Source organism: Balaenoptera ricei, chromosome 8, assembly GCF_028023285.1.
Source record: "Balaenoptera ricei isolate mBalRic1 chromosome 8, mBalRic1.hap2, whole genome shotgun sequence".
In the NCBI taxonomy this organism is placed as follows: Eukaryota; Metazoa; Chordata; class Mammalia; order Artiodactyla; family Balaenopteridae; genus Balaenoptera; species Balaenoptera ricei.
This window is the reverse complement of record NC_082646.1, coordinates 34,806,327-34,833,191: the sequence shown is the minus strand read 5'-3', so window position 1 is coordinate 34,833,191 and position 26,865 is coordinate 34,806,327. Positions and strand designations below refer to the sequence as shown.

The following is a 26,865-nucleotide window of genomic DNA, read 5'->3' as shown; positions in this document are numbered from 1 at the left end:
ATTAGTATATTTGCAATTTTCATGATATATTGTAAAATACTAGCAGGCTGCAGGCCTGGCCCCTGCTTGGAGGAGGAGGAGGAACGGGATGATCCTTGGTTACAGTCAGCTGCAGATAGGCTACAATTAATGTCCAGATTCTCTAACAATAGGTATTAGTGAATTGCTGGAAAAATCATTATTCTCCCATAATGCCACAACCTCAGCCCAGATTGCTTAGAGGATAAAGTTGTTTTTTTTTCAAATGTGCTGATCCTGTAACATATTAAATGATATTTCCAAGTGCAAACAATACTTCAGGACTTCTGATTTGTCCTGAAGGATGGACGTTCAAAACGCTCTAGCCTTTGACCACTCCTCACACCAAGGTTATCTTTATAAAGCCTACCGAGCTCTTAAGCCATCAGCCAGATGTCATCGGTTTAAGAGAGAAAAACTCAAACATATTCCAGGGTCAGACCTGAGTTAGGGGTTTGTGAGGAAAAGTAACTGGGCTCCAGAATGGACAGCATCAGGGAGAAGCAACAAACTATGACAGTCTGTTCCTCATCATCAGTGAGGCTAAACGCTGAGTGAACTAATGACACAGCCAAGGATTAACAGTATCCTCTTAGTCAGTCGTGAAAGACGACTGAATCACGTCTTTGAGAAAACTCAATAGGCTAGACCCATAAATGAATTAATAAGAAAAAAGCTGGCATGCGATCAATTCATTACTGCCTACTACTTCTTGAGCCAAAGGATAACTATCTTATTAAACAAAAGTATGAAGTGAATGAGTCATGTTGATTACCCTCCAAGAAGGAGGTAGAAATCAATCAGGAATGCCAAGATTTCCTTACATGGGTTTGGTATGTCCTCTAAGAAATGAGATGAAACCACAAACCCTAGCAGGTAAACTAAACCTAACACAAATGAGTCCAGGCTTCATTTCCTACTTTGTGGATGCTGAAGAGTTTCTTCCCAAGTGTTGTATAGCTCTCTAGGATAAATAAATTAAAATAGGCCTCATCAAACTACTAATTATAAGTCAGTTCTGTATTCTGTTTCTAGTACTGCTATTGACATTGGTTCACAGCACATTGCAATGAATATAATAGGTTTTAAATAAAAGTTTTATGAGTTGAATCTAATATGGTACCTGCCCTAAACCATCTTATGATATTATTTTAAAATGATAACAAAATTATTACAGTGAAAAGTAACAAATATGCCTTGAAATTTTCCAAAATATTGTTCAAATATGATTCCTTTTTTTCAAGGATGACAAATATGTGGCATGAGGGCCAACTTCCCATGTGCATGGCAAGCATTGTTAATTGTCTCTGTATCTCTCTTTCCTCCTTTTCTCCACAGGGGCCTCAGATTCCTTCTCAGCACAATGCTCCAGACACTGTGTATCAACCAATCAGAGAAACATGAGTTGAAACTTAAATGTCATAAGATTTTACGAGGTTTAAGAGGGAGAAATTTAAGACAGGGTAGAAAAAGGAATTTGAGAGCCATATCCTTTCTCCACAATTGCTAACATTAACTGAATGCTTATATGTGCCAAGTACGATTTTCTGAGTCTAAGAGGTATTAACCCATTTCATCCTCACAGAAATTTTATGCAGGAGATGATGTTAGCTTTTTTTTTAATCCATGGAATTTGGATAATGAGACCCAGAAAGGTTAAGCAACTTAGTGAAAAATGCACAGCTGGTAATTGTCAGAGCTGGGATTCAAGCCCATATTTTCTGGCTCTAGATCCTATACTCTGTGCTACTAGACTGAAAAGAACTCAGTAGAAGAGGTAGATAACATATAGAGACTAGGAAAAAAAGTTGAATCATTGAAATGAAAAAAGAAAGAAAAGGACAAGTGAGAAAAGAAACAAAATAAAATCCAGATTTGTAAGCATAATGTTTTTTCTAAGATCATTACTATGCTTTGAAAAATGTCATTGATCATATATATATACACGTATATATGTGTATATATATATATATATACATAACATGCATATATTATATATGCATTATATGGTTATAGACTAAATATAATGACAAACTATATATATGTATAGTGTGTATATATATTCTTCTACATATTAATAGTAGCGACGATATGACATGTTAACATTTTTTGAAATATGAGGTAACACTGAAATTTGACCTTTTCCAATTATTCTGAGAGTACATTTTCTGAGGAAGAGTGAAAGGTAAATGTCAGATGACTGAATCACAAAATACTGGAAAGGTTAAGGCAAAAGCAGAGCATTGCCATAGTACTTTTAGTCTCAGACATGATAATTAGTAAACTTAATTTATTCTGAGTCTGTTCTTGTGGTGCTATGAAAGTCTATTTTCATGAACAATGATGAGGACAAAAAGGCAGGGCAGTGAAGTTCAAGACTCACTTCTCGAATGTCATCATCAAGGCTTCCTCTAATGATTTAGGAAAAAAAGTAATGTTCTGTGCATTTACTAGAGGACATGCCTCTCTGCCTACTTTTTACACACTGTTCCTACAGTTTATCAGTGGACAATGACAAAAGCCTTTGGCTTTCAGAGTGGGCATTAGAAAAAGAAGAAAGGTAAAGCATTCTTAGATTCTGTACATACCTATTTTCTCTTGGTTTTTACTTCAGTGTCTTCGATAACATGATACTTAGGGAGTGCTATGACTATGATGAATCTGAAAAACTAATTTTTAGTACCGTGACTTATGTAATCTCCTTAGTATGTACAACTCCCCTTACCATTGAATATGTGGGCTACTTGATCTGTCATTTTCAAAGAGTTTGAAAAACATGAATCGATATCCCTATGATCCACTTACACTGGATAAATTATCTATCAAGTGGCACTAATATAAAAAAAGCCTATCATACAGTTGGTCAATGTCTCTAGCTATTTACTCAGTTGTACAAAATTTCTACAAAAATTGATTCCAAAATGAAAGCTTTTTGTGACTTGTGAATAGGTGTTATCATATTCATCCCGGAGAAGTATTTTTAAAAGTTTCCATAGAAACGTTTACAGTTGTTGCTGTAAATAGAGTAAAGAAGAAACTTCAAGCAATCATTCTAGTGATTCAAGAAAAACAATACATTTGCCTTAATTACCTGGGTCTTTCATAGAGTTTGTGGTGTATCTCTAACCTCAGCTAGTCACAGGTAAAAGTAAAGACTCAGAATATAAGTCAATGTTGTGTACGGTAACAGATGTTTGGCTGAATTTTCAACTTCTGCCAGTGGTAGGCTGCCGAGCTGTGCTCCTTACACAACCTCTGGTTAACTTGCTCAGGTAAGTTTCCAGAGTACAACACAGAGGTCTGGGTCAGGAACTCACATCCTTTTTTGTTCTCCAGTGATTCAACCTGCACCCTCTGCACTGAAGGGCAGAGACTCTAACTGCAGTGTAGGACCTCCCACCCAGCACCACTCAACAGACTGCAGGGACAGCTGCCATGGCTTTCATAAACCCTGCCTGGCACACAATGACGAGGGACGGTTTCAGAGTGAAGAAGGAGGCTGTATCTGCTTGTTAGAATCAGAATAGATGCAGGCCATACTTAGAATGTGGCACTTAGAGAAAACCCTTGGCCCAAAGCTGGAAATTGGTCTTGACAGTGATTCTATTGGGGCACTAATAGGTCAGGCTGCCTGTTTGGCAAATAATACTGTATAGTCTCTCCATTTTAATTAAAATTTTACTTTTAGGTTTTCTTTTACTATTCACATAGTGATAAGATTAATACTGGAATAGTGCTGGATGGGTGGCAGAGACTGTCCAAATAAAGTCAATCTGTTCTCACCAAGTCACAGCCACTGAATTCACTATTTCTCCCTTAGTGTCCCACACTCATGCCCAACTCTTGGCCTTGCTCACACTATCCCCACCCCTTAATATACATCTCCATCTTTTATTCTTTTTTGTATCTGCAATCGTTTTGAAGCCAAATATTCTTTTTACCCCTAGCCTGTCATGATTAACATGATTGTGTATCTCTGGACTGGGTATAGAATGGAACTTTGGCTTTTCAGATACAGCCCATTTTTCCTAACCTAGAGGTTGAAATATAAGCTTCACAATGAGACAACCACACTCCAAAATAGCTGTTCAAGATCCCAGGTAACTGTGAGGCCTCTGCTGTGAGGCAGGCCTAGGTTTTGTTCCTGGTTCTGACACTTGCTCTATGTGCAAGTTACTTAACCACTAAAAGCCTCTGTTTTCTCATTTCTAAAACGAGTATAGTAACAATAGTTACCTCATACAGCTGTTGTAAGCATTAAGTTAGACTTAATTATACAGAGCATGGAAAGCATTTATCACAGTGCCTGGCACATGGTAGGTGCTCAATAAACACTTCTTATAGTTGTATTAAGTCTTATTTCTTTACTTTGTTGTAGGTTCCTTGAGGTCAGACACATTTTTGATTCCTTTTAATCCCTGGCAAAGTTTTAAGCAGGCAGTAGATTCTGGTGATTCATTTTATATCCCTAGTAAAATCATATTGAATTTGTGTTATTTCTCAGTCTCAAAGTAATGAGAACAGCAGAGAGTAAAACTAGGCAGTGATGTACAAAACCAGGGGCTTCATTTTGTTCTTTGGTGAATGGTCTGCCATGAGGAGTCAGCAGGGCTTGGCCCTCAGGGAGTAGCTGTATGGTCAGAGTGCCAGATACCATTGTTCTGTCCTCCTTATGGTACCCAAACTTCCAGAAAGCACCAAACCACAGAAAAGAAATATGAGAGACAGCAGTTTGGATAAACACATTTAAATTTCTTAACCACCTAATTTTAAAAGATTAAGCTAACTGCAACATGAATACAGGATTTAAAGCCAGTGGTCTTGAGATATTTGAAGGATCGTTGTGCTTTGACAATCCTTTGCCAATATGCCTTGAATTAAGTTCTTGCTGGAATTTTTAAAGCCTTTCTTAAAATATGCTTGAGTTGTCTTTTCATCTTCCAATTAAAAGGAAATTAGAAGAGATGCCAATTCAGTTGCACTTCAAGGAAAATATGTTGACTTCAGGACATTTAAATTTGAACAATAACAGGTGGCACTTGATGGCAGTGCCTTTTACTAAGGAACTCATCGTCATGCCTGTTGCATTTCCTAAAACTTACATCTTGTCAAGTCAACCCAATTTAAAAGACACTGAGAAATCTAAATACCTTTTCCAGAATCTTCTGGAGTCAAGCCCATTTGCTGTCATAGAGCGCTCCTTGGCTTGGAGGCCAATCTCTTGCATGGCATGACACACAAGCTTTGTGCATTTAGATTATTTTAATTTGCAGATAGTGCATTTGGTTATGAAGTTGATTTTTAAAAATTCTTATTCAAATGTTGTCACAAAACATTTGAAAACAGACCTTTTCTGTATCACTAAATAATTTCTCAATAAGTAATAACCATAAATATAAAATCACTGTATATAAAAATCTCAGCTGTATTTTCTGATCTGGTTACATAAAGGTTTTTTGATGTAAACTAAATCAAAGTTGGGGCCAAATAGATTCTCTGTGACCATTTTATCTTTAAAATGAAATTTAAAATTTGCATTTGAAGCCTCTCTTTATTGAATTTAAAGCAGCACTTCAGGTCAATGCCCAGCATCATCCAAATGTTGACAGTCTTTGGGTAGCTGAATAGTGAACCTTCATTTCTTTCTTTTAGTTGTTTTAGATATGGCCTCACATCATCAGTAAGTAATAGCAACCTCTTGGTAAATGCTCATGAATTCAAATTCCTGTTTTATATATTTTGAGAGGAGGGTAGGACATACTAAGTATTTGCAAGTTCCCTCAACACGTTTTTTCCTTTACATTTGAGGCCAAACGTAGGAATTCACCTGTAAAGCCCCTTGGAAGTGGCACAAAAATTGTACTATAATTGAAGCAAATAACGATAATTGTTTGTGGCTTTGATACTTCTCCAATAAAGTGTTCTTATTTGGCCAATAATTTTTCAATAAAATAAAAAATTGTACATCGTACAATATAAAGTATAATATAAAGAGCTTTTGAGTGTCTGTATTGGCTGCAAAAGAAAATAGGACAAGTATTTCACATGCACATGTGCAAACACACACACACACACACACACACACACACAGAGAACTGAACTGTTTCCAGAGTTCAGTGAAGGAAATACTTTTTCACTGGTAAGTGTAACATTTTCAAAGAGATGAATCAGAAAATTTAGGAAAGATTTAACCCCATTTTGCACAGATATTATCAATCATATTCTGTGTGGGCTAAGAAGGGTAGATGATTAAACAGTATTCTCTAAATGGCAAGAGATTATTTTTCTCTAGATTTCAAGTCTGGAAGTCACCAGCAAGGGATCCATAGAGCAGGCAAGAAGGTACCTGAAATCTCCATCAGGGAAAATACCACAACATGGTGTGTCTGCCCTGTCAGCTGAGATGATTCCCAGGCAGACACTACATGGCAATCACGTCATCACAGTAGTTGTACCCAAGAAAGCAGTTTACAAAACAAGCACCAAACAACTGGGCATAATTTTTGTCATAATCTGCAAACTTTAGCCTGAATAATGAAATTTAATCACCAAAAATATTAGAGTTCCAAATAATAGGATGACCCAAGTTATCTTTGAACTTTTTCTTCTTTAAAAGCTGGTCATATTGGCACTTGAAAAAATAAATCAGAAAATAACATGGCTTCAAGTGGACAAATAAATATGAATTTTAAAGAAAGACTTTGCATTATCTATTGCTTTCCTCCTGATTTGGTTTCATTGATAATTTCTCCCCAAGTTTTCTAATAAGTTCTGCCAGGTCTTCTGAATTTTGAGTTTTTTCTTCAAGGAGTTCATAGCGGAGACTTGAGATGTCCTGTTTAATTTCCTTCAGTTCCCCTTTGCAAAACAAGAGTGATAAGAAGTCAATTGTAAATACATAATGCAGAGAAACTAGTGATTCTGGGATAGACTGAAATCAGCCTTAATGCCACACACACCTGTGTTTTGAATCCTTTCAAAGGAAATCACTTTTTAATGGGGGCAGGTTTCTATTTTCTCAGCTCAGTATTTTGGTTAGTGAAAAGATTATAGAGAAAACTTATAACGTAGTCCTCCTGAAGTCAGTGGAAGGGAAACATTGGTGGCAAATGTTACAGGGTTTGGGGCAACGGACCCTCACTATCCCCAACCACTTCCTTCTCCCTCCAAGCCCCCCACGGATATAATACAGTTCGCTCTCCCTATCCTCGGGTTTTACGTGTGCGGATGCGGAGGGTAGACTGTAGTAGTTACTTCATTTATATAACGGACTTGGGCACCCGTGGATTTTGGTATCCACACAGGTCCTGGAACCAACCTCCCACGAATACCAAGAGATGACTGTAGTTACTTATCTAGCAAGTGGCATCTGCCCCCAACTGCGGAGAAATAGCGTATTTCCCCAGTATGTAGCAGTACTGATGGTTGGTGAGATCCTGTCTTCTCTTGTTGAAGCTCACCCTTCCCACGCCCATCTCTCCAGCTCTCCCTCAGCTCTGCTTCAGGCCCCAGGTCCTGGCTCATGCTCAGGGGCTGACTTGTCCCTGTGTTCAACTCACCTTCATTCACTTCATCACTCTCCTTATCTATCTGGGCTTGTAATACATATCTTTTAATGAGTCTCTTCATTATTTTCTAGACAGAGAAAAGAGAAATCCATCTTAGTTTTATGTTCATGATAAATCTCTCATTTGGAATAAGTTTCTGATTTTTTCTCTCTTTAGTAAGCACTTCAGAAATGATAGCTATGAAAGATTAAGATGATTTATCTGGTAGGGGATGCATACTATCTCCAGATTTTTTTTTTTAAATTGTATTTATTTATTTATTCATTTATTTATTTTTGGCTGTGTTGGGTCTTCGTTTCTGTGCAAGGGCTTTCTCTAGCCGCGGCAAGCGGGGGCCACTCTTCATCGCGGTGCGCGGGCCTCTCACCATCGCGGCCTCTCTTGTTGCGGAGCACAGGCTCCAGACGCGCAGGCTCAGCAACCGTGGCCCACGGGCCTAGTTGCTCCGCGACACGCGGGATCCTCCCAGACCAGGGCTCGAACCCGTGTCCCCTGCATTGGCAGGCAGACTCTCAACCACTGCGCCACCAGGGAAGCCCTATCTCCAGATTTTAAAAGTAATTTTCACATCACCAGGACGAATGACTCAAAAGTTAATTCTTGAGAAAATAATAAGTTCAGAGCAAACATCTAATCCTTGATGTTCATTGCTTGTATTTTACTTGAAAAGTGTTAGAACAAGACACAGCCTTAACAGCTGGGCGGGTCAGAGGTGTGCACTTCTGTATGTGGAAATGGAAAGTTAAGCAGATGTGCCCTCATTTATGGCTTTTCCCCTCCATTACAAAGAAATGGAGCCAGTTTTGATTTTATACTTGCTAATAATTTAGGAATGGCTAGCTTCAATGTAATAATATTTCTCCAGCACCTGAGCTTCCACCATGAGGATACTGCTTTTACTACGTACTTTTCATAAAAAGTAAGAGGCTCAGCACATATGCAGGAAGTCCTAGGTGGATATATAGCTAAACCAAATCTTACTACCTAAACCCTAAACTAAATGATAGTCAAATCCCACTTTCAAGAACTTATCCTAATGATGTAATTAGGTACATGGACAAGTATGTTCATAGTAGTCCTACTTATAATAGTGAAAAAAAAATAAACCTTAAATGTCCATCAATAGAGAATTATTTATTTGTACAAAGGAATATAGTATATCCATTAAAATGAATATGAATATATGTTTTGTGAAGTGAAAAACTATTATTCATTCTATAAGTATTGTTAACTCATTTATATATATTACATATACATTTCTATAATAATATTAAAATATATGTAAAATTATATACATACATATAATCATCTGGCAGAATATTCACGAACAGTAAGTAGTCTTTACTTCTCAGTGGTGGGGTTTTTTACTCTCTTCTTTATGTTTTTTGTAAGATAGACTTTTTTTTTTTTTTTTGCTGTGTTCATGTATTGGAAGACTTTATATAGTTAGGACAACAATTCTACTCAAATCAATCTATAGATTCAACACAGTCACAATTTTGGAATACACAATCAATTCTAAAATTTATATGGAAAGGCAAAGAAACAGAATAACCCAAACAACTTGGAAAAGAACAACAATGGAGAATTCACATTAGTAAGATAGACTTTTTACAATAAACATGTAGGCTCTAAGTTCCATGATGGCAAGACTTCATCTATTTCGTTCACTTCTATATCTTTAGTACTTAGAAAGTGCATGGTACGTGGTAGTTACTCAATAAATATTTTTTTGAATTAGTGTATTATTTTGATATTGAGAAAAATATCGTAACAGTTCATTTTCATTTAAATAATCACATAGTTTGAGTTTCTAAATATTACAAATAACTAGTCTTATTTCTTTAAAAATTCATGCTTACCTGATATTGTCTTGGAGGATTATTGAAACTGTTTAACTGGAAATCTTCTGAACTTCTTAAACTTGATTGTTTACTATGTCCAAACTGTATTTTGAAAAGAATTAGAAATTGATTATTATTTAACTTTTTAAAAATGTGATGATATTTATCTCAGTTATATATGTGAACTAAGTCTCATATATATAAATAATCTTTTCTATATGTATAGTGCCATTTTAACTTAATTTGCTTAATATTCTGTCTTCCAAGACAAATCATAGACACTTTAGGTGTGTTCAGCCTCTCAGTGTCTATTAGAGGTTGTCTGAGGACTCTCTTAGACTTTGTGGCTATCAATCATTTTGTCATGAGAGTCATGCTTTAACATTCCCACAGATACATCCTTGGTGGAGCAAGAGGCAAACAAGTTGAGAAAATAATGGTGGTGATCTCAGAAGTCCATTGATGAGGGATCCACAGTCTAGCATGATTGACTACACCATCCACACCTGCAGTAGAGACTGTGATAAGACTCCTGAAGAAACACCAGGGTAAGACTTTGTTGTAGGATAGGATTCAGGTGCCAAGAAAGCACTAATAAACCATTTGAATTTTAGGATATATATAGTATCCTATCTGGGCAGCACTTTTCAAATAATACATTTGCTTGAATAGGAAAATAACAAGGAAAGTAATCTGCAAGAGAGGTGGTAAAGTACCATATTAACATGCTAAGAGGATGATTAAAAACCTCTTTAAGGCATTTTCTAAAGGGAAAAAATGGTTTTACAAAAATAAGTAGGAGAAACTGAGCAAAACACAGCATCTCCAAATATATATTTTTGGGGGTGCAAAACTCTTTTCCAGGGGAAAAGAAACTTCAAGACTATCTACTAAGACAGCCATAATTTATATTTCCCAATGACATCTAAGTTGCTACAGGTAAAGCTCAATGAGACTCAATTAAAAACCTTGACTAAACTTCAATGCATTGATGCTTTAAATGGCCACATGCTGAATTCAAGCAGCTATGTACACATTCATCCATTAAACAGGTATGTGTGAGTGACCTCTATATGTAAGGTGCTGTGCTATGTTCTGGGTATTTAATGAATAACATAAATAACTATGATCTAGCCGAGTTATAGTAATAGGAAAAGTATGGCAAGGCTGACAAGATTCATACTCATTGTGAAGATATTGTTTAGATAGCATCCTTTTCCATGTAGCTATTTGCCTTTTTCTTTCACCCTCTCTAATAATGTCAGCAAAATTACCGTATTTTTTTTAACTTTATATTAACTTTTAAAAAATTAAGATAAAATTTTACAATTGACCAAATTAACCAGAGAGGCGGCTTGGGTTCTGTAGAAGAGCACTTGACAGAAACCTGAAAACTCAAATCTGGCTCTGCCACAAGTTAGCTGTGGGATACTAGGTGAGAAGCTGAAACCCTACAATCTCTTCTGACAGTGAAGGGAATGCCTTAGTTGACCTCTACAGTCCTTCAAGTTCTACTAATTTATGAATTTGTGAAACAAATGCAAACTTCAACATATTTTAATAATATTTTAATGTTTATTTTCAAATTACATAATCATTTATTTTTATAATATTATAAAATATAATGATATTTAAGATATTAGATATGATTCCTGGATTTCAAACTATGATTTATGCTTTAAAGACATCATTAAACATGACGACCAGAGTCATCACTTCCATCCCCCAGTTTTTATGATAAAGCATGGAGGGTGAGGACAGGTTCATAATCAGAGCGAAAGGATCCGGGCAAAGGGAATCTTTGTGTGCATCACGTCCATCTCTTCATGAATGCACAGCCTCATGGTGGCAAATCATTAATTTGATGTCTCCTTCTTTTGTTAGAGGCCACTAACACATCCATATGGTGTTCATGGAAAAAAGAAAGTGAAAAATTATACTTCTTTGAGATTTTTTAGAGATGAATGTGTGGACCTTAATACTCGTTGTGCCAATCATTCCAAATTAAGGCAGCTCCACAACCCACCATGCCTATGGCAATAATCCTTTTCTCGGAAACTTAATATTATATTAACACTATGCCGGCTGTTTTTCATTTGCTCTTTTCTAATTTAAGGTTTGTTGTTCCCAATTCCTGAAACACTCTTTTCCTGGCTCTTTTCCTGTCTGACTTGCTTTGTCTGATCCTCTGGAGTTTAGCTCAACACATAAGCTCCTCAAATGGCTTTCTCTGCCTACCCCATGAAAATAGATCTTGAGCAAGCTAGGCCTTTTGTACCCTTCATAACGTGCTTCACAATTGCCAATTACTTTATTCACTGGCTTGTTTACATGGTTATTGTCTACATCCTCCTGGGCTCTACAGAAGGAGGGATGTTGTTTAGTTTATCTCAGTGCCTTCAGAGCCATCACTGTCCAGCAGATAGTAAGTGCTCAGAAGTTGTTGGTTGGTGAAATGAATGAAGGGAGAAGTGCTTTCGGGTCACTTACAGAGTTCACTTGGTTTCTGGACAACTTGCTATACAAGACGTGTACAATATAGGTTCATGAACCAATTGGCTGCAGCTCAACCACACAGGAAAGATAAATCTGAAACATGGTTTTAAGGTCTGAGGCAGATGACTTACAAATTAATACCCTGGATGACACAGAAGAGGTAACAGTACCAAGAAAGCCAGAAAACAGTTTTCTGTTCATTTGAGAATGGGTATAATTGTAGATTTTCCGGATTGCAGATCTTGATGTGTCAATGACTGCAGCTACAGTGTGTTGTACAGTTTTATAACACACAGCTACTCTTTGCATGCATCCAATGGGTAGAGCCTGGGATTTCTCAACTGCAACATTTTTGACACTTTGAGCTGGGTAATTATTTATTGTGGGGGGCTTCCAGTGCATTGTACAATGTTTGCCAGCACCCATGGCCTTGACGCCCTAGATGCCAATAACAGTTCCCCTCTCTAGTTGTGACAACCAAAAAAGTCTCCAGGTATTACAAATGCACCCTGGACTGCTGGTAGTGTGGAATCAAAATTACCTCTCAGTGGGAACCACTAGAATAGTTAAATGGTATATGACTAAACAGTTACAAATTCATTTGGATCACTTTTATGTGAAGAGTTCTGCTCTAAATCTGAAGTATGAATTTGGATGCAAATAAAACATTTGTTTAGCAAAAATTTCTAAACAGTTTCTGATATATAGTAGGTATTCAACAAATACATGTTTAAAAATTTAATAACACAAAGGAGTAATATGTAAGAAGAAACTTACCCAATGGTGCAAAGAAGCATTATTACCACTTGGTGGCAGAAAATTCTAATTTATATTTGTTTTGATGTACAGCTACTAAAATAGACTGGGAAGCCAAGGGAATTCAGTTGGCAATATGAATAGCATTTAAACCTTAGTGATTTGGACGTTTATAGATGGCACTGACGCATAATGCGATGGGAGTGGGAAAGGGGAGCTTGTTGAGTAGAAGCAGGAAGGAGGAAGGACTGGGTGTAAGCTTTCTTCCTGTCTAATGCAAATACACACTCCGATTCTGAATAAAGCACTGCCTGTCCTTTTTTCCCCCCGTACTTTCTACCGCATTTCCTGCATTCTTTATGTTTCTTTTTTTTTTTTAATCCTAGTAATTAGTTTGATATTAGCATTTCTCATCTTGCTGCAGCTTCATTGTAGGATTAGAGTGAGGAACACTAAATAACTTGTTTGTTATTCATTAAGAATAACAAGTAAGCCTCAGTCTTGGGAATTTTTTATGTTGTTGGACATAGTACTAGGAGTCAGTCTCCCATTCCCCACATTGAGGGGTCTGAGGCTGGGATCAAAGCAATGAACTGAAAATGTAGAGGAAATATGATCAGTCAGCAGGGGGTGCACATATGACATGAAACCATGTGGTACAGTTCTTGTAAAAGCTCTTGCTTGAAATCAAACAGATATGGATTTGAATTCTGGCTCTGTCATGTGTCTGAAGTGGAACTTTGAGCAAGTCATTTCACCTCTGTTAACCTAAGGTTTCTCATGTATAAAATAGGGAAAATAATATTACCTACCTTCTAGAGCTAATATGAGGATTAAAGAGATAAGGTGTGTAGAATGAGTAGCTTGACATAGTAGATGTTGTATAAGTGTCAACAGCTATTATTATTGTACAGAAGGATAAATATCTACTATGTGGCTTTAGGCCTATTTCATGGTTAGTTTTAATCTGCTCTATTTCTTTTGGAGACACTTTGCTGAATATTGCTTTTTACTGATGTGTTCATGTCCCTGACTAAGTCATTCAGGGAATGAAATACTCAGTGATTCCCATACCCAGATGAGCATTAGAATCTCCTAAGGACTTATTAAAATACACATTTCCAGGCCCCATGGCCAGAGATTTTAACTCTATAGACCTGGAGAAGAGGATGGGTAATTTGTACAAATTCATCTGGTGATAGTAACAAATTGGAACCACTACATTACATAACTGGTTCATCAGATGACTAAAAAGAAAGCCCCTGACCTAATTAGAAGCTAAAGGACATAGTTCCTGGATATGTAACTGATTAAAAAAAAAAAAATTCTCCACATCTCATTCAATCCAGTACAGAATGGACCCCAAATGCTAAAATAACGTCTATGCTCCATACTGGCCTACGGTCCATGGCATGTAAAACCTGCTCTGAAACTGACAACTTGAAGGGGGTTTGATCTAGAGCTGGAACAGAGCAAATATTCAAGCAGTTAGTTGGCATTTTCAGGTTTACACGTGTAATACAGTATGGCAGAGACTGAATATTAATGTATGCTGTCCTTTCAGACTATATGTCCGAAAAGCTAATGCTAACCACCAAAGTCAGTGATATTCGGAGCTGAAGGAGATGATTAAAGATAATAAATAGATATGCTAAAAGGTATTTTTATATGGCTCATCTGACTGATTTATATAGTGTCCGTGGAGTAGATGTGAAGGAAGGTTTGTGCGACTTAACCACTTTAACTCTCAAGGAGTCAAGAAAGAAGACCCCAGCAAACTAGAAACGTAACTGTGCCATTTTAGACATAGACTTTATGAAAAAGAATGAGCAAAAGCCATGCAAATTGGGTTAGGGAAAACACACCATGAGAGTTTTTCTTAGTACATATCAGCATTAAATGTGTTCCAGTAGGAGTTCATCTCAGCAACAACAGGCAAAACTGATTGGGACTATAAATGGTTGCTTTAAAAAACGTTTTCTCAGGAATATAGTTCATGTATCAAGCAAAAGCAAGCTATGTGAAATATGCCTCAGTTTTGTTCACCACAAGCTTAAATGGTAAGGGAAAATAGACACTTGTGTTGATTTGGTCCTCTAGGAATCAAATGCCAAGACAAAGTGAGAAATATGAGATGTATTCAGAATTATGCCTGTGAAAGATAATGGGAAGTGGGAGCAAAAGGCAGAAAAATCTCCCAGACTGTGAGGCGTGACTCACCTGTGAAAGAGGGAAAGGTAATAAGATTGTCTGAGAAAGTCAGCCAGCCCAACGGGGAGCTGCGGTGCAGAGTACCCCAAGAGAGGTCCTGTGTTGGCATGAACTATCCGGGACCTAAAGAGCATGGCCATGGTGGGAAAGCTGAGGGGACCCCAAAGATGCTGCAGCCGGAGGCTGTCAGCTGACCTAACTCTCTGAAGCAGGCTCTCTTGAAAGAAAACATGAGCCCTACATTCCCATGGCTGCCACAATAAACAGTCTCTCAAAAGGGTCTCTAGAAGGTTCAGCTGACATTGGAATCAACATTTTATTGATCTACCACTGTGATCAGATACCAGAGGCTTAGTATTGCTGTTAAAGAATTTGCTTTCACCTGGGATTGAAATATGTGCTATCGGAAAGTGTAGAGTAATCCAAGCCATGTTTAAAAAATATAAAAAGTATTTTCCAGATGATTAAAACAAATTTTAAGTTTCTACATTTTCTGAGAAACTCCAAAGAAAATAAAATTATTTGATTTGAAAGACACTATAGTTTCTATCGTAAAGAAAAAATGGCATGTTGATCCCCCTTGAATTTTTCTTATATTTGTCCAACGCTTTATTGTTATCATGCATTCATCATACTTTCAGCACAAGTAATTTCTTACTGGAAAACTATAAAATCCAACTTACACTGACCTATTCTTGAAAAATTTTTATTGAGTTATTCATAACCAAATAACAAAAAGCTGCTTCTTTATAACAAGTACTTCACCATTTGTATAATAGTGTTTGTGATTTACAAAGCATCAGCTGAATCCTCTCAACAATTTTGTGTGATGGGCTGTACAACTTGATCATTCCTATTTTGTAGATGAGGAAATTAAGGTTCAGAGAAGTCAAACGAATTGCTAAAGGGGCAGAGATAAGATGAGATCCCAATCTTCTGACTACTTGGTTCAATGATCTGGCTATATCAATACTACATCAATGCATAAGAGTATTCCTATTTTGTTGGAGGAGGTAACATACTTGGCTTAAAAACAAAACAAAATAGCATCCCTCCTTGGCATTTGTGTCCCATGGGGTGGCCCTGTAACAGAGTTCTGGCTAATGAGATATAATAACAGAAATTGTTGGGAGGCATCTCTGAGGGTGATTCAGCTAGTGGCCCACTTTTCCTTTGACCCATTCCTTCTTCATGCCTGAAAAGTGGATGGGATGTCTGGAGGTGAAGGTGTCATCTTGCATCTGACTATAACAAAAAAATCCAGGAGAATCACAGAGACTCACTCCGGACAACAGTCCTGTACTGCCAACTCTGGAGAGTTAAATGAGAGGGGGAAAAACAACTGTCTTGTTGAAAACACCATGATATGTGCAACTGAATGCAAGTCCCACCTGATACACTGCCCTTCTCCTAATTAATTCACTCATAATTTCCCTCAGCAACACGCATTTATTGTACCCCTACTATGTGCCTGCTGCCAGAATGAAGCAAAAGTCCTCAGCATCAGGGATTTTGCCACTTCAAATTACGGAGCTGATGCAGCTGCAGGGTACATTGCTCATTATAAACTGGGCTGATGACAGGAGCCATTAAATTCTCAGGGTGCCTTTTTTTGACAGCTTCTCGATTACTGACAAATAATGAAGCTCTGTTAGGTGTGCATAATCTCCACTTGAGCTGCCGAGAATTAAGTTAATTATATCTCCATCAGGTCCCTATTGTTTTAATTTTCCCTTCTTTACATCATAATTCCTATATTCCATCACCCATAATTACCCCAATATACGTGTTTACTATCTGTCTTAAACAGCCATGTAATTCTTTTTGCTGATTAACAGGACACAGCCTTATTTTCACTTCTCAATAACAGATTCTTTGAGCATTGTTAAATTGTTAATTCTTTAATGTGTCTACTGTTTCTTGAAATTGCTTCTGAATATCTGTCCTTTTCTCTGAGTAGAAAGCCTGAACCTATGTGTGGCTTCATATTTTCAAATGTAATCTTACCTGTTTTTTGTCAAGTGATAATTTTGAAAGGTCTTCATGACTTCCCAGAATTCCAAATTTCTTTTCTTCATTTCTCTTTTAAAGATAGAGAGTAAAATAAGTACAATCACTAATTTTACATTGGGAATTATAAAACGAATTTCACTCTTTCTTTATTCCATATTCTAAAAGCCATCTGGTCCAATTCTCCAGCAAGTTTCAGTGAGAGAAACATATTCTTATTGAGGTCTTCCCTTTGGTGAGTACTTGGACATTTCCTTTTGGAGACTGAATTGTCTTGGGTTGCAGATCTAATCACACCTGTAAACTACACACTTAACAACATTAAGTAAAGTGAGGGAAAATTTTGCCACTCAACACACTGAGTTCTGTAAGTTATACATCTGGGAGAGCACTAAAGATGGCATATTTTTCCAAAATTCCTATACAAAATAATGATAATACATTTAAAGAGGGCTTTAGAATTCTCAAAGCACTTTTACATATTTATCTGATTTGATTTTCATGATGTAGATGCAATTTTTGATCCCATATTACAGTTGAGGAAATTGGAGCTCTGGGAGCTTAACTTGAGAATCTCATGTAGTAAGTAGCAAATCATTCAATAATAGAATCTTATAACTGCAAGGAACTTTTACAATCATTTGGCTCAGTTGCCCACCAGTGTAGAAAAACCTATAAATTCCTAATGTTGGTCAGCTAACATTTATTGATTACTTGCAATGATGGGGAGCTCACTATTTCACAAGACAGCCCACCACTCTGTTGGGCAGATCTTGTTGTTACAAATTTCTTTTTTTACATAGAACTAAAAATGAACTATTTGCAACTTTTGCCCATTGTCTCTCTTCCTATTTTTGAAGAGAGAATTAAATGTGTTTCCTCATTAAAATTGGGAATTGGAAGCAGCCAGCTCCTTCACATTCCCATAATATGACACCATATCCACATCTGTTCCTTTCCTGGCCCTCCTCCTCTGGAGGCATCTAGTCTCTCAGTGCTCCTTCTGGATATAGAGTTCTGTCCCCTGCAGAGTTCCCTGCTGAGAGTAACCTCCCCACCCCCATGCATTTCACACAGCATTCCGCATGCTCCACACATTTCTAAACCCACTGTGATTGTTCTACTCCCTCATCTAAGCACTAGACCTCTTCTCTTTCATGGCTTCTTAAGATGGTACTGCCTCATGGGATTATTGTTTCCAGTTAGTCTCCTTAGATATTTCTTTCTTGAACTACTTAATGCCAAACCTGGTCTCCCATATTACATGTGAGCAATTGATTTCTGAACGTTTCAATGTAGGACTTACTTGTCTGTCAGATTCCCGCAAGTCATAATCAGCTAGCTGTATAAATTGAACATGCAAAAAATTGAAGCTGTATAAATTGAGGTATATAAATATACCTAGCTGTATAAATTGAAGGTGAAGTGAGGGACGTGTAGCCACAACAGCAGAAATGGGGCCCAGAATAGCTCTCCCTTTCGGTACCCACTCCAGATAATGTAATACATTATTTTAGTTACATTTCATGAATTTTTCTTATATTTTTAAGCAGAAATGTCCAGTGTGCTCCTAATAAACAGACACAAGCCAAAGGACTGCTCTGAGCTAAGTGATTACATTTGGGAATGGATGGACATGTCATCACAGACTGCTTCTTTATAAAGGGATGTGGCACAGTGGTTATAATGGTCTCAGCATTTAAAAATATAATTTTAAATTATCAAGTCAAATCACCTTGTTCATTTCCACATCCTCCTGGAAACCTTTTTTATGGCCCTGGAACAGCTCAGAAATCCATTTTTTAAGCCTCAGTAGGAGATAAAACAGGGACTTTGGACTTGGCACCAGGTTGAAGGGAACAGGAAGAGTTCTTCCCTCCTCAAAGTAGGAAAACCAAAGTTTGGCCCTTGCAAATTTCCACTCCACATCAGCATCATCCTACACAAATACATATGACAGTTCAGCCAGGAAATGCATAAAAAGAATTACTGGGATGCTTCTAACATTGCATGACTAGATGGAAGTAATGATGCCTACAACACTCTCAGACCCCAAAGACCACTCCAAGATTTTTTCAAAAGTGTTAAGGTACTATTCACACACTCTTTCCTAAATCTGCCTAAAATTTTACCAGGCTTATAGATCTATAGATCTCAACACTTGCATGTGTTTATAAATACACTGAAAGATATAAATGCATTTTCCTACATTCCAGAAAACACTATGAAAAATTATTCACTTTTTTATTCTGCAACAGATCACTACTTTGATTAATTTGGGAGACAGACCAAGATTTCTGGAAGAAAAATGTATACTATCACGCTGAATTTGAGAAAGGGTCAATTCTGAACATCACTCAAAACAAGATTTGGAGAATAGTGGTATTCGGAAGCAATAATTTTTAAAATAAAGTATAAATTCATGCTGATATAGTATTTCTAAACTCTAAAGAGTTTGTAAATAATAATAACAAATCACACAACATTTCTCATCCTTACGCCTTACTATCCCACCACACCCATAGATATTGTGTTTGGAAGCAAAGCATTAAAATTTTCTAGATTCCTGTATATAAAGTATACAAAAATATAGATATTTTCTACAGTATATACAGTATATAAAGAAGTATGTAAAAAGGGAAAGAACAGATGGAAAGCAGTCTATACTGTCGCCACCAATGCTGAGTTGATCCCTGGAATAGTTAAAACATGTAACATATAGTATACAAATGTATAGAGGTTATACCTCAATTTCCTGGAATGAACTGTTGATCATTGCAATTAACATATTTAGCAAAACAATGACCATGGTAACATTATAGACTCCATAAAGAACATAACCGATGTTTTCAATGAATTTGTGATTATAGTTGATGACCACTGATTTCACTTCAGAAAGTCCAAATATAGCCCAAAACAGTGTCTTAAAACTCTCTTCCACTCTGGGGAAAAAGAAGGAGAGAAAGGAAATGATAAAGTGTACAAATAAACAAAAATGGTACCATAATAAAAGTGAGTTGCTTTAGTGTCTTTGAAAATTATAAGATATTCATGAGAAAACTCTTTACTTCCCTGAGCCTCATTTTTCTTTTCTGTAAAATGGGTACAATAATTATTTATTTCTAGGATTGTTGCAAGGATGAGGAAATATTGTGTATATGAAGCACATAGCTCACTATCTGGAACATAATAAGCACTCAGTAAATGCTAGCATAATTACATAACCACAGATATTAACATTTAAATAATCCATAGCTTTGGCAATGGAAGTGTTAAATGTATTACTTAATAAAAAATAATGCTATCTGTTAGAGTCCTTTTGGGTTTCCTGCTCATCTATACTTCCACTAATTTCCAATAAAAAGATTACAATAGTATGTGTCTTAAGGTGTCTTAAGGAAAATATGACAATATAAATATAGTCAATGTTACCAAAATCACTGACATGTCTTACATAGGAATTTCAATGCTTTAGGCATAATTACTGACCCTAAACTAAGCCCCTCTGCTTAGCCCAGGTGGTTTAATTTCTCTCATAAACTGAACTTTACAGGAATATGGGTAATAGGTTATGCTTCCGTCAATACTTATTGTAACACTGAATACCTAACATTTGAATAATGTATTCCAAACACACTTTATAAAAAACATGTGTGTCTATGGTGAACATAAGTTAAAACTCTTGTCACTATTGATAAATTGGATCGTCTCAGTGATAAGATCCAACAAATTGAATTAGGAAGCAGCTGTTCTCATGGTCAGCATCCCAGGAGTCTGTAGTAAGTAGAAGGACACAGCAGTGAAGAGCACAGATGCTAGAGTTAGTGGACAAGGGAGTATGTCCTGGCTTTTCTACCTACTAGCAGCTATGCAGTGTTCAGCACATCATTTAACTTTTCTGAACTTCAGTTTCCTTTTTTTTTTCTGAAACAGACATAATAAAATGATGTGTGTGAGGTAGTTCCTAGCCTTAAAAATGTTAGCTACAATTACTTAATATTACGGAGGTTGCCTACATTATTGAGTTCTTCCAACCCATTTTAAAATCCTCTCATTTTGCTAAAGAGTAACTGGAGATGAAGTCTTTACCAAAACATTATTTATGCCATGGATGCATATGAACACTGTTAAGCTAACATTTATTTAATTGACCATCTCCATGATCAAAATATCTGAAAGCACATACGTTGTGAAGGCTTCGTTTTGCTTTGCACCAATGTAGTAGGAATAGAGGTTGAACATTCCAATCATAAAGGCCACAAACACCATGATGAATATGACCATGAACTTGAAGATGTCTTTCACTGTTCTTCCAAGTGATATCTGCAGAGGTCCAAAGCTTTCATTTGCTGGTAAAATGTAGGCTATTCTGGAGAAACTTAAAACTACAGCAATTGCATAAAGACCTTCAGATATAATTTGAGGATCAGAGGGGTCCCACTTTATCCTGGCTAGGAGAAAGGAAAGACAAGAGTTATGGTGAGTTTATTTAAGTTTTTTACTTAGGTAACCTCTTTTCTGGGATAGAAATAAAATTACATTAGCAATCCAGTTCCTGACGGAAGTCTTTTATCTTAAAGGGCTTCTTTAAGTGTCAGGTGGATTTGAGCTTCTGAATTTACTGAGAAAATTACCCCCCTGGTTTGCTGGAAGTTTTCCATAGGGTATAGCATAATGGTTAAGAGTACACATATATATGGAATCTTAAAAAAAAAAAAAAATGGTCATGAAGAACCTAGGGGCAAGACGGGAATAAAGACGCAGACCAACTAGAGAATGGACTTGAGGACACGGGGAGGGGGAAGGGTAAGCTGGGACAAAGTGAGAGAGTGGCATGGACATATATACACTACCAAATGTAAAATAGATAGCTAGTGGGAAGCAGTCTCATAGCACAGGGAGATCAGCTCGATGCTTTGTGACCAGCTAGAAGGGTGGGATAGGGAGGGTGGGAGGTAGGGAGACGCAAGAGGGAAGAGATATGGGGATATATGTATATGTATAACTGATTCACTTTGTTATAAAGCAGAAACTAACACACCACTGTAAAGCAATTATACTCCAATAAAAATGTTAAAAAAAAAAAGAGTACAAACTGTGGACTCAGCATATGTAAAAATTCCAATATCTACCTGTCTGTCTACCTATCTATCTATAAGTCAGCTGGAAGAACTGGTACAAATTACTTATCTTAGTTTTATTTTCCCATCTCTAAAAATGAGATAATACAGCTTCTACCTCTGTCATCTGTTGTGAGAATCCAGTGGGTCAACATACATTCAGTGTTTAGCAACTGCTTGCAACTAACTAAATGATAGCATTTACTATTTAATCTTAAATTATAATAAAAGAAAAAAGGCCCTAAATAAATGATATCATTATTTATTCTTAAACTGTAATTACACTATAATGTAATTTGGGGCTTTTGGAGTTATTTAACTTACTAAAGTAATTTATATTGGTCACTCAAGTCTATTTTTAACATAAAAATGTAGTAATTATTCACTTATGAATTTTTCTGGCATTATTACATCAGGTCATCAAAAACCTAATTAAGAAACCATTATGAAGAAAAGCAGTGTGTAGGAAAGAGGAAAAATATAATTATAAATTTGTATTTGCTTATTTGCTGAGAAGTGGAATCAGGAAAGGATACAATAAACTCATAAAAGCAGTTTCCTTTTTTATAGCACTTTGAATATAAGTACAATATATAAATAGATAGTTCTGATTTTAAAATTCCATATAATAAAAATTTTTGTTTTAAAATAATGGCTACATTCCCTGTGCTGTATATCCTTGTATAAAAGCCCTACATTATGCACTAAAAGTTGTTAAATATTAAAATAAATATTAAAAAGAAATAATAAAAAAGAAATCCCTATGTGATATAGCCAGTAAAACCCATAGAGATGTCAATTGACTTGTTAACTGACGTCTTATCAGAGGATCTGAAATAAGTATTCAAAGAGAATCTTTTTTCCCCACTCTAGGTTTCTACAAGGAGAGATTTTCCCTAAGCAAATAACTGAATCTACTTCTATCGCTTAGTCACTTTCCTCCTGGGGATGTGGAATGACTTATCTGATTGCTAAACTGGGGTGGAAACTGAGCATACTTGGTTCAGCTCTGCCCTCTTTTTTCTTGAGAATTTTCCTCTGGTCTTCCATGGGGGAATCTCACATGATCAGACACTTGCTGCCATACCCCTCTTTGGGGAAGACTGCCCTGTCCATTGCTGTCCATACATCTGCCTAAGCTTGAGGTTCAATATTACTGAGCCGGCTGGCTAATAAACTCAGAATTATGTCATCCACCCTGAATTTTGTCAGTATTAGAGGTGATGATCTGGCCTCCGTGTTCGCTTTTGGTTTTATCTCTCATCTAGTTTCAAAGACTCGGTGAGAAAAAGTGGTGTTACTTATTGGGGGCCCTCTAGAGCCTCCAATGGTTCCTTTGGTTTCAAATAGTTTATATGCCTTAAATGGAAATGGTACTTAAATGTGTACTATTTTTAATGGACAAGAGGAAAAAAATAAATCCAAGACGTAATACAGGCATTCTCAATGAAGTTTTGTGGTTAGCCAATTAAACCCAGAGATAAAGTGAGATGATTCTTGTGATTAAAAGAGGTTTCCAGCCAGAAGAAATATCAAGGGAAGAGGTAGAAAGCATGCTTCTTCAGATACAGATACTCTGAAGAAGCTGGAAACTGACCAACAATTCTATGAGAGCTGAGTAGTAATCAAACTGTTACTGATGTGTACTTTTATAAGAAAATTCTGCATTTTATAAACTTATATTGACTGTGTCCTATAAACTCACCCAAATTGTAGTATTTCACATTGTCTCCCAACGTGACTTTTGTCAAATCCTTCAAAGTATCATTTGCATCAATGATGCTCTGGGCTTTGGAAGCATGCCAAAATGCCATGAATCTTGCAATGAATGATGCCGCAAAGATTGCCAACATTCCAAAATCAAGCATATTCCACAACTCAAACAAGTACTCCTTGGGGCCTTGAGTCCAAATTTCTTTACATTCAGTCCATATCATGCCTGTATTAGAAAGAGGTTAAAATATCAATCCAACTTCATTCCAGCTTTAGCTCTTCAATAAAACAAAATAAACTTGGAAGATCTCAGGCTGATATTCAAAACCCTTCAAAATTTGTCCTCATCCCACCCATCCAGCCATAATTATCCTGTCCCCACAAATCCTAGAGTCCAACAATATCACTGCATTACCTTATAGCAATTTGACAAATTTCATCAAGGGCATTCAATCAACAAACATGATTTGACCCATTAATTCTATACATAAAAATACATTAATAAGATGTTCATTGTAGGGTTCTTTTTAATAATCAAACCATACAAACACACCCACATTCACACACTCAAAATAGAAGTAACCATGGGATGTCTACATATGGGATATTATGCAGCCATTTCATATGATATTTTAATTACCATGGGATAGTGGCCACAAGAATGTACCTCACAGACCTCCAACTACAGGAATTTAATTGGCCATGGGCCTCAGCTACAGCACTCTGAAAACTACTGCCACTTTTGCCCTAAGGCCATGCTTCCCATGGGCTGCTCCCCAACAATGACTGAGGGCACTCCTTCTTCAGAGACATGGGACTCCTTTGATGGCTGACTTTAGCTCAAGGATTTCCTGACGGCCTTGTTAAACTTTCTTTAGACTGGATGGAGATCTAGGATACTTCTACCCTACTTTCCTTCCCTCTCTCCTTCCCTCAAGATCAGATTTGCATCCCAGTCTTACAGCCCTTGCAGCTCTCTTCAGTTCTCTCCTATTTTCTCTCACATGGAATTTCCTTAATAACATTGTTGTACGTTAAATCCTGTCTTGCATATGCTTCTTGGAGGACCTGGACTAATACACATTGGAAAATGTTTCTGTCATAAACATTCAAGCATGCTAAGTAAAAAATGTTATATATTGTATGACTTTATGTTTAAAAAAAGCATATAAAAGACCAGAAGTAATTACAGGAACGTATTAATAGTAGTTGTCTCTTGATGGTGGAATTATTAATAATGTTGCATATTTGCTCTAAAACTTAATGTGGTACTCAGGAGCATAGGTTTTGGAATTAGACTGCTGCAGATTTGAGACTTTGCTCTTCCACTTATTAGCTGTGTAATCCTTGGTAACTTATTTAAACTTTCTAAAACTCAATTTGGAAAATGGGGATGATAGTAGTTTGTACCTACTTCACAGGATTGTTATGAGACTTAAATAACACATGTAAAATGCACAGCACTGTGCCTGGCACTTGAAAAAATAACTAACATTGATTGAGCATTTACTATTTAAAATTTTCTATGTCTGACACACATTTTCTTTTTTCATCTGAAAAATCTTACTTTATTAAAAAAAGAAGTTACTTTACCCCTATTATCTTTAGATCCCTATGCTCTGATGTCCCGCCTCCTCCTAGAGCCATCTGGAGAAATACAAGCCAAACTCCAACAATTCATCAAAGCCTACCTCCATCAAGAAGTCTCCATGGTCCCTTAGTTGAAATTAATCTTCTCCCCTTTCTCCTACCAACCACCTTCTCCAAGTCCCCACATTTGTCATGAACCTTTATCACCGAACCTGCCATGTGAATGACTTTAGAGCCCTTCAGGGGTTTAAAAAAGCCATGGTCTCTGCTCTTCCAACAGCTTACTATGTGCTTTTCTCAAAATGATCATTCAATGTAGCACACAACTTACTTATTTGGAATTATTCCAAATTCAGAGGAGACTAGAATTGAATTCATATATACTTTAGTGGATCAGATTTAAAACAGGAAACACTACATGTGTACACTCATGCACACATACGTGCACGCACACAACTATGAGCAGGGGTGAAAAAAATCTGAGGGCAGCCTTTTTTTGTGGTCCCTGGATTCCTGCCAGCTTCCTCAACAGGACAAAAGGGTAGTTTAGAGTAACTGAAGAATAGGGATTAAAGGGCGGTTTAAATTCATATCGTTTAGTCGTTTTCAAAGCTTCTCTCCTTCTTCCTCTCACTTCTCCATCTTCTCTCTCTTTAAGATATACAGTTTTTGGTAAAAAATGATATCTCACCAAAGCTTAAAAAGTAAAACAGATACAGCGAACTCTTCTGTTTGAAGGAAGAGTTCCCGTCTTATTTCCCCTGTGGACCCCCAGGAGCTGCCAAGCATAGATTGAAATCCCCCATCTAGTCCAACTTCTCCAGCAAGCAGGGGACTTCTCCACAGGGTTGAGCCCCTGCTTGAATTCGTCCTGAATGACTACTTCTGAAGATGGCTCATCCCACTGTTGACTTTTTAGGAAGCCTCCCTTCACTGTGGACCTGTTAGTGCTAATTCTGCCCTTGAGAGAAGAGAATGAGTCTGCTCTCTCTGCCTTTAAATATCTTAAAACAAAACAGAATAAAACAAAGCACAAACTCCTGTGCACTCATTAAATCTATGCTTCTACAGCAGAGGCAGGTTTCCCACGAAGCTAATAAAATTTAACCTTCAAGATGCCTTATCTGCCCAGGCTCCTCCTAGGGCTCTGTTTTGTCTTCTTTTTCTCTAAAGGGGGCCCTCCAAATAACCAAACCTCCGGCTCCACAATCCCGGGGTTCTGCCCTACCTCCACACTCCAGAGTAAGCTTCCCTAGTTCCCACAAGTGCTGTTCTGTGGAAGAGCCACTCCCTTTTCTGGTTGTTTTCAATTTGGGATGCTCCCTAGTTTGCCAGTTGCCTGCAGACGGGGTGTGGCCAGAGCGTGGAGCAGGGATGTAATTACGGCCCTTGCCTGCAGTCCTCTCCTTCTGTTGAAGGGTCAACCCAGCACTGCATTTGCTTCCTCAGCAGCTCACACTGGACATTAGGTTCAAAAGTGCTCCTTAGGTGAAGTGTCATCAAGCGTGTCTCCCCCTCCCTGTGTTCCTGCTACACTTC

General features: G+C 37.1%; 1 protein-coding gene across 4 annotated transcripts in view; it reads right to left on the bottom strand.

Annotated features, from left to right (window-relative positions):
* Positions 1-5,442: 5,442 nt before the first annotated feature.
* The window catches only part of TRPC6 (transient receptor potential cation channel subfamily C member 6), a 121,238-nt gene continuing 99,815 nt past the window's right edge, over positions 5,443-26,865 (bottom strand). For 2 of the 4 annotated variants that reach the window (XM_059930529.1, XM_059930532.1), the window contains exons 6-13: positions 23,729-23,962; positions 21,090-21,354; positions 19,650-19,845; positions 18,639-18,842; positions 16,901-16,975; positions 9,449-9,532; positions 7,578-7,653; positions 5,443-6,876 (exon numbers count right to left, since the gene is read on the bottom strand). In XM_059930529.1, coding sequence (XP_059786512.1) covers positions 6,725-6,876; positions 7,578-7,653; positions 9,449-9,532; positions 16,901-16,975; positions 18,639-18,842; positions 19,650-19,845; positions 21,090-21,354; positions 23,729-23,962 — 1,286 coding nt within the window. In that variant the 3' untranslated portion in view covers positions 5,443-6,724. Of the gene's footprint in view, positions 6,877-7,577; positions 7,654-9,448; positions 9,533-11,088; positions 11,321-15,721; positions 16,205-16,900; positions 16,976-18,638; positions 18,843-19,649; positions 19,846-21,089; positions 21,355-23,728; positions 23,963-26,865 lie in introns of those variants that run through there. The other 2 variants (XM_059930530.1, XM_059930531.1) reach the window with 2 other exon arrangements.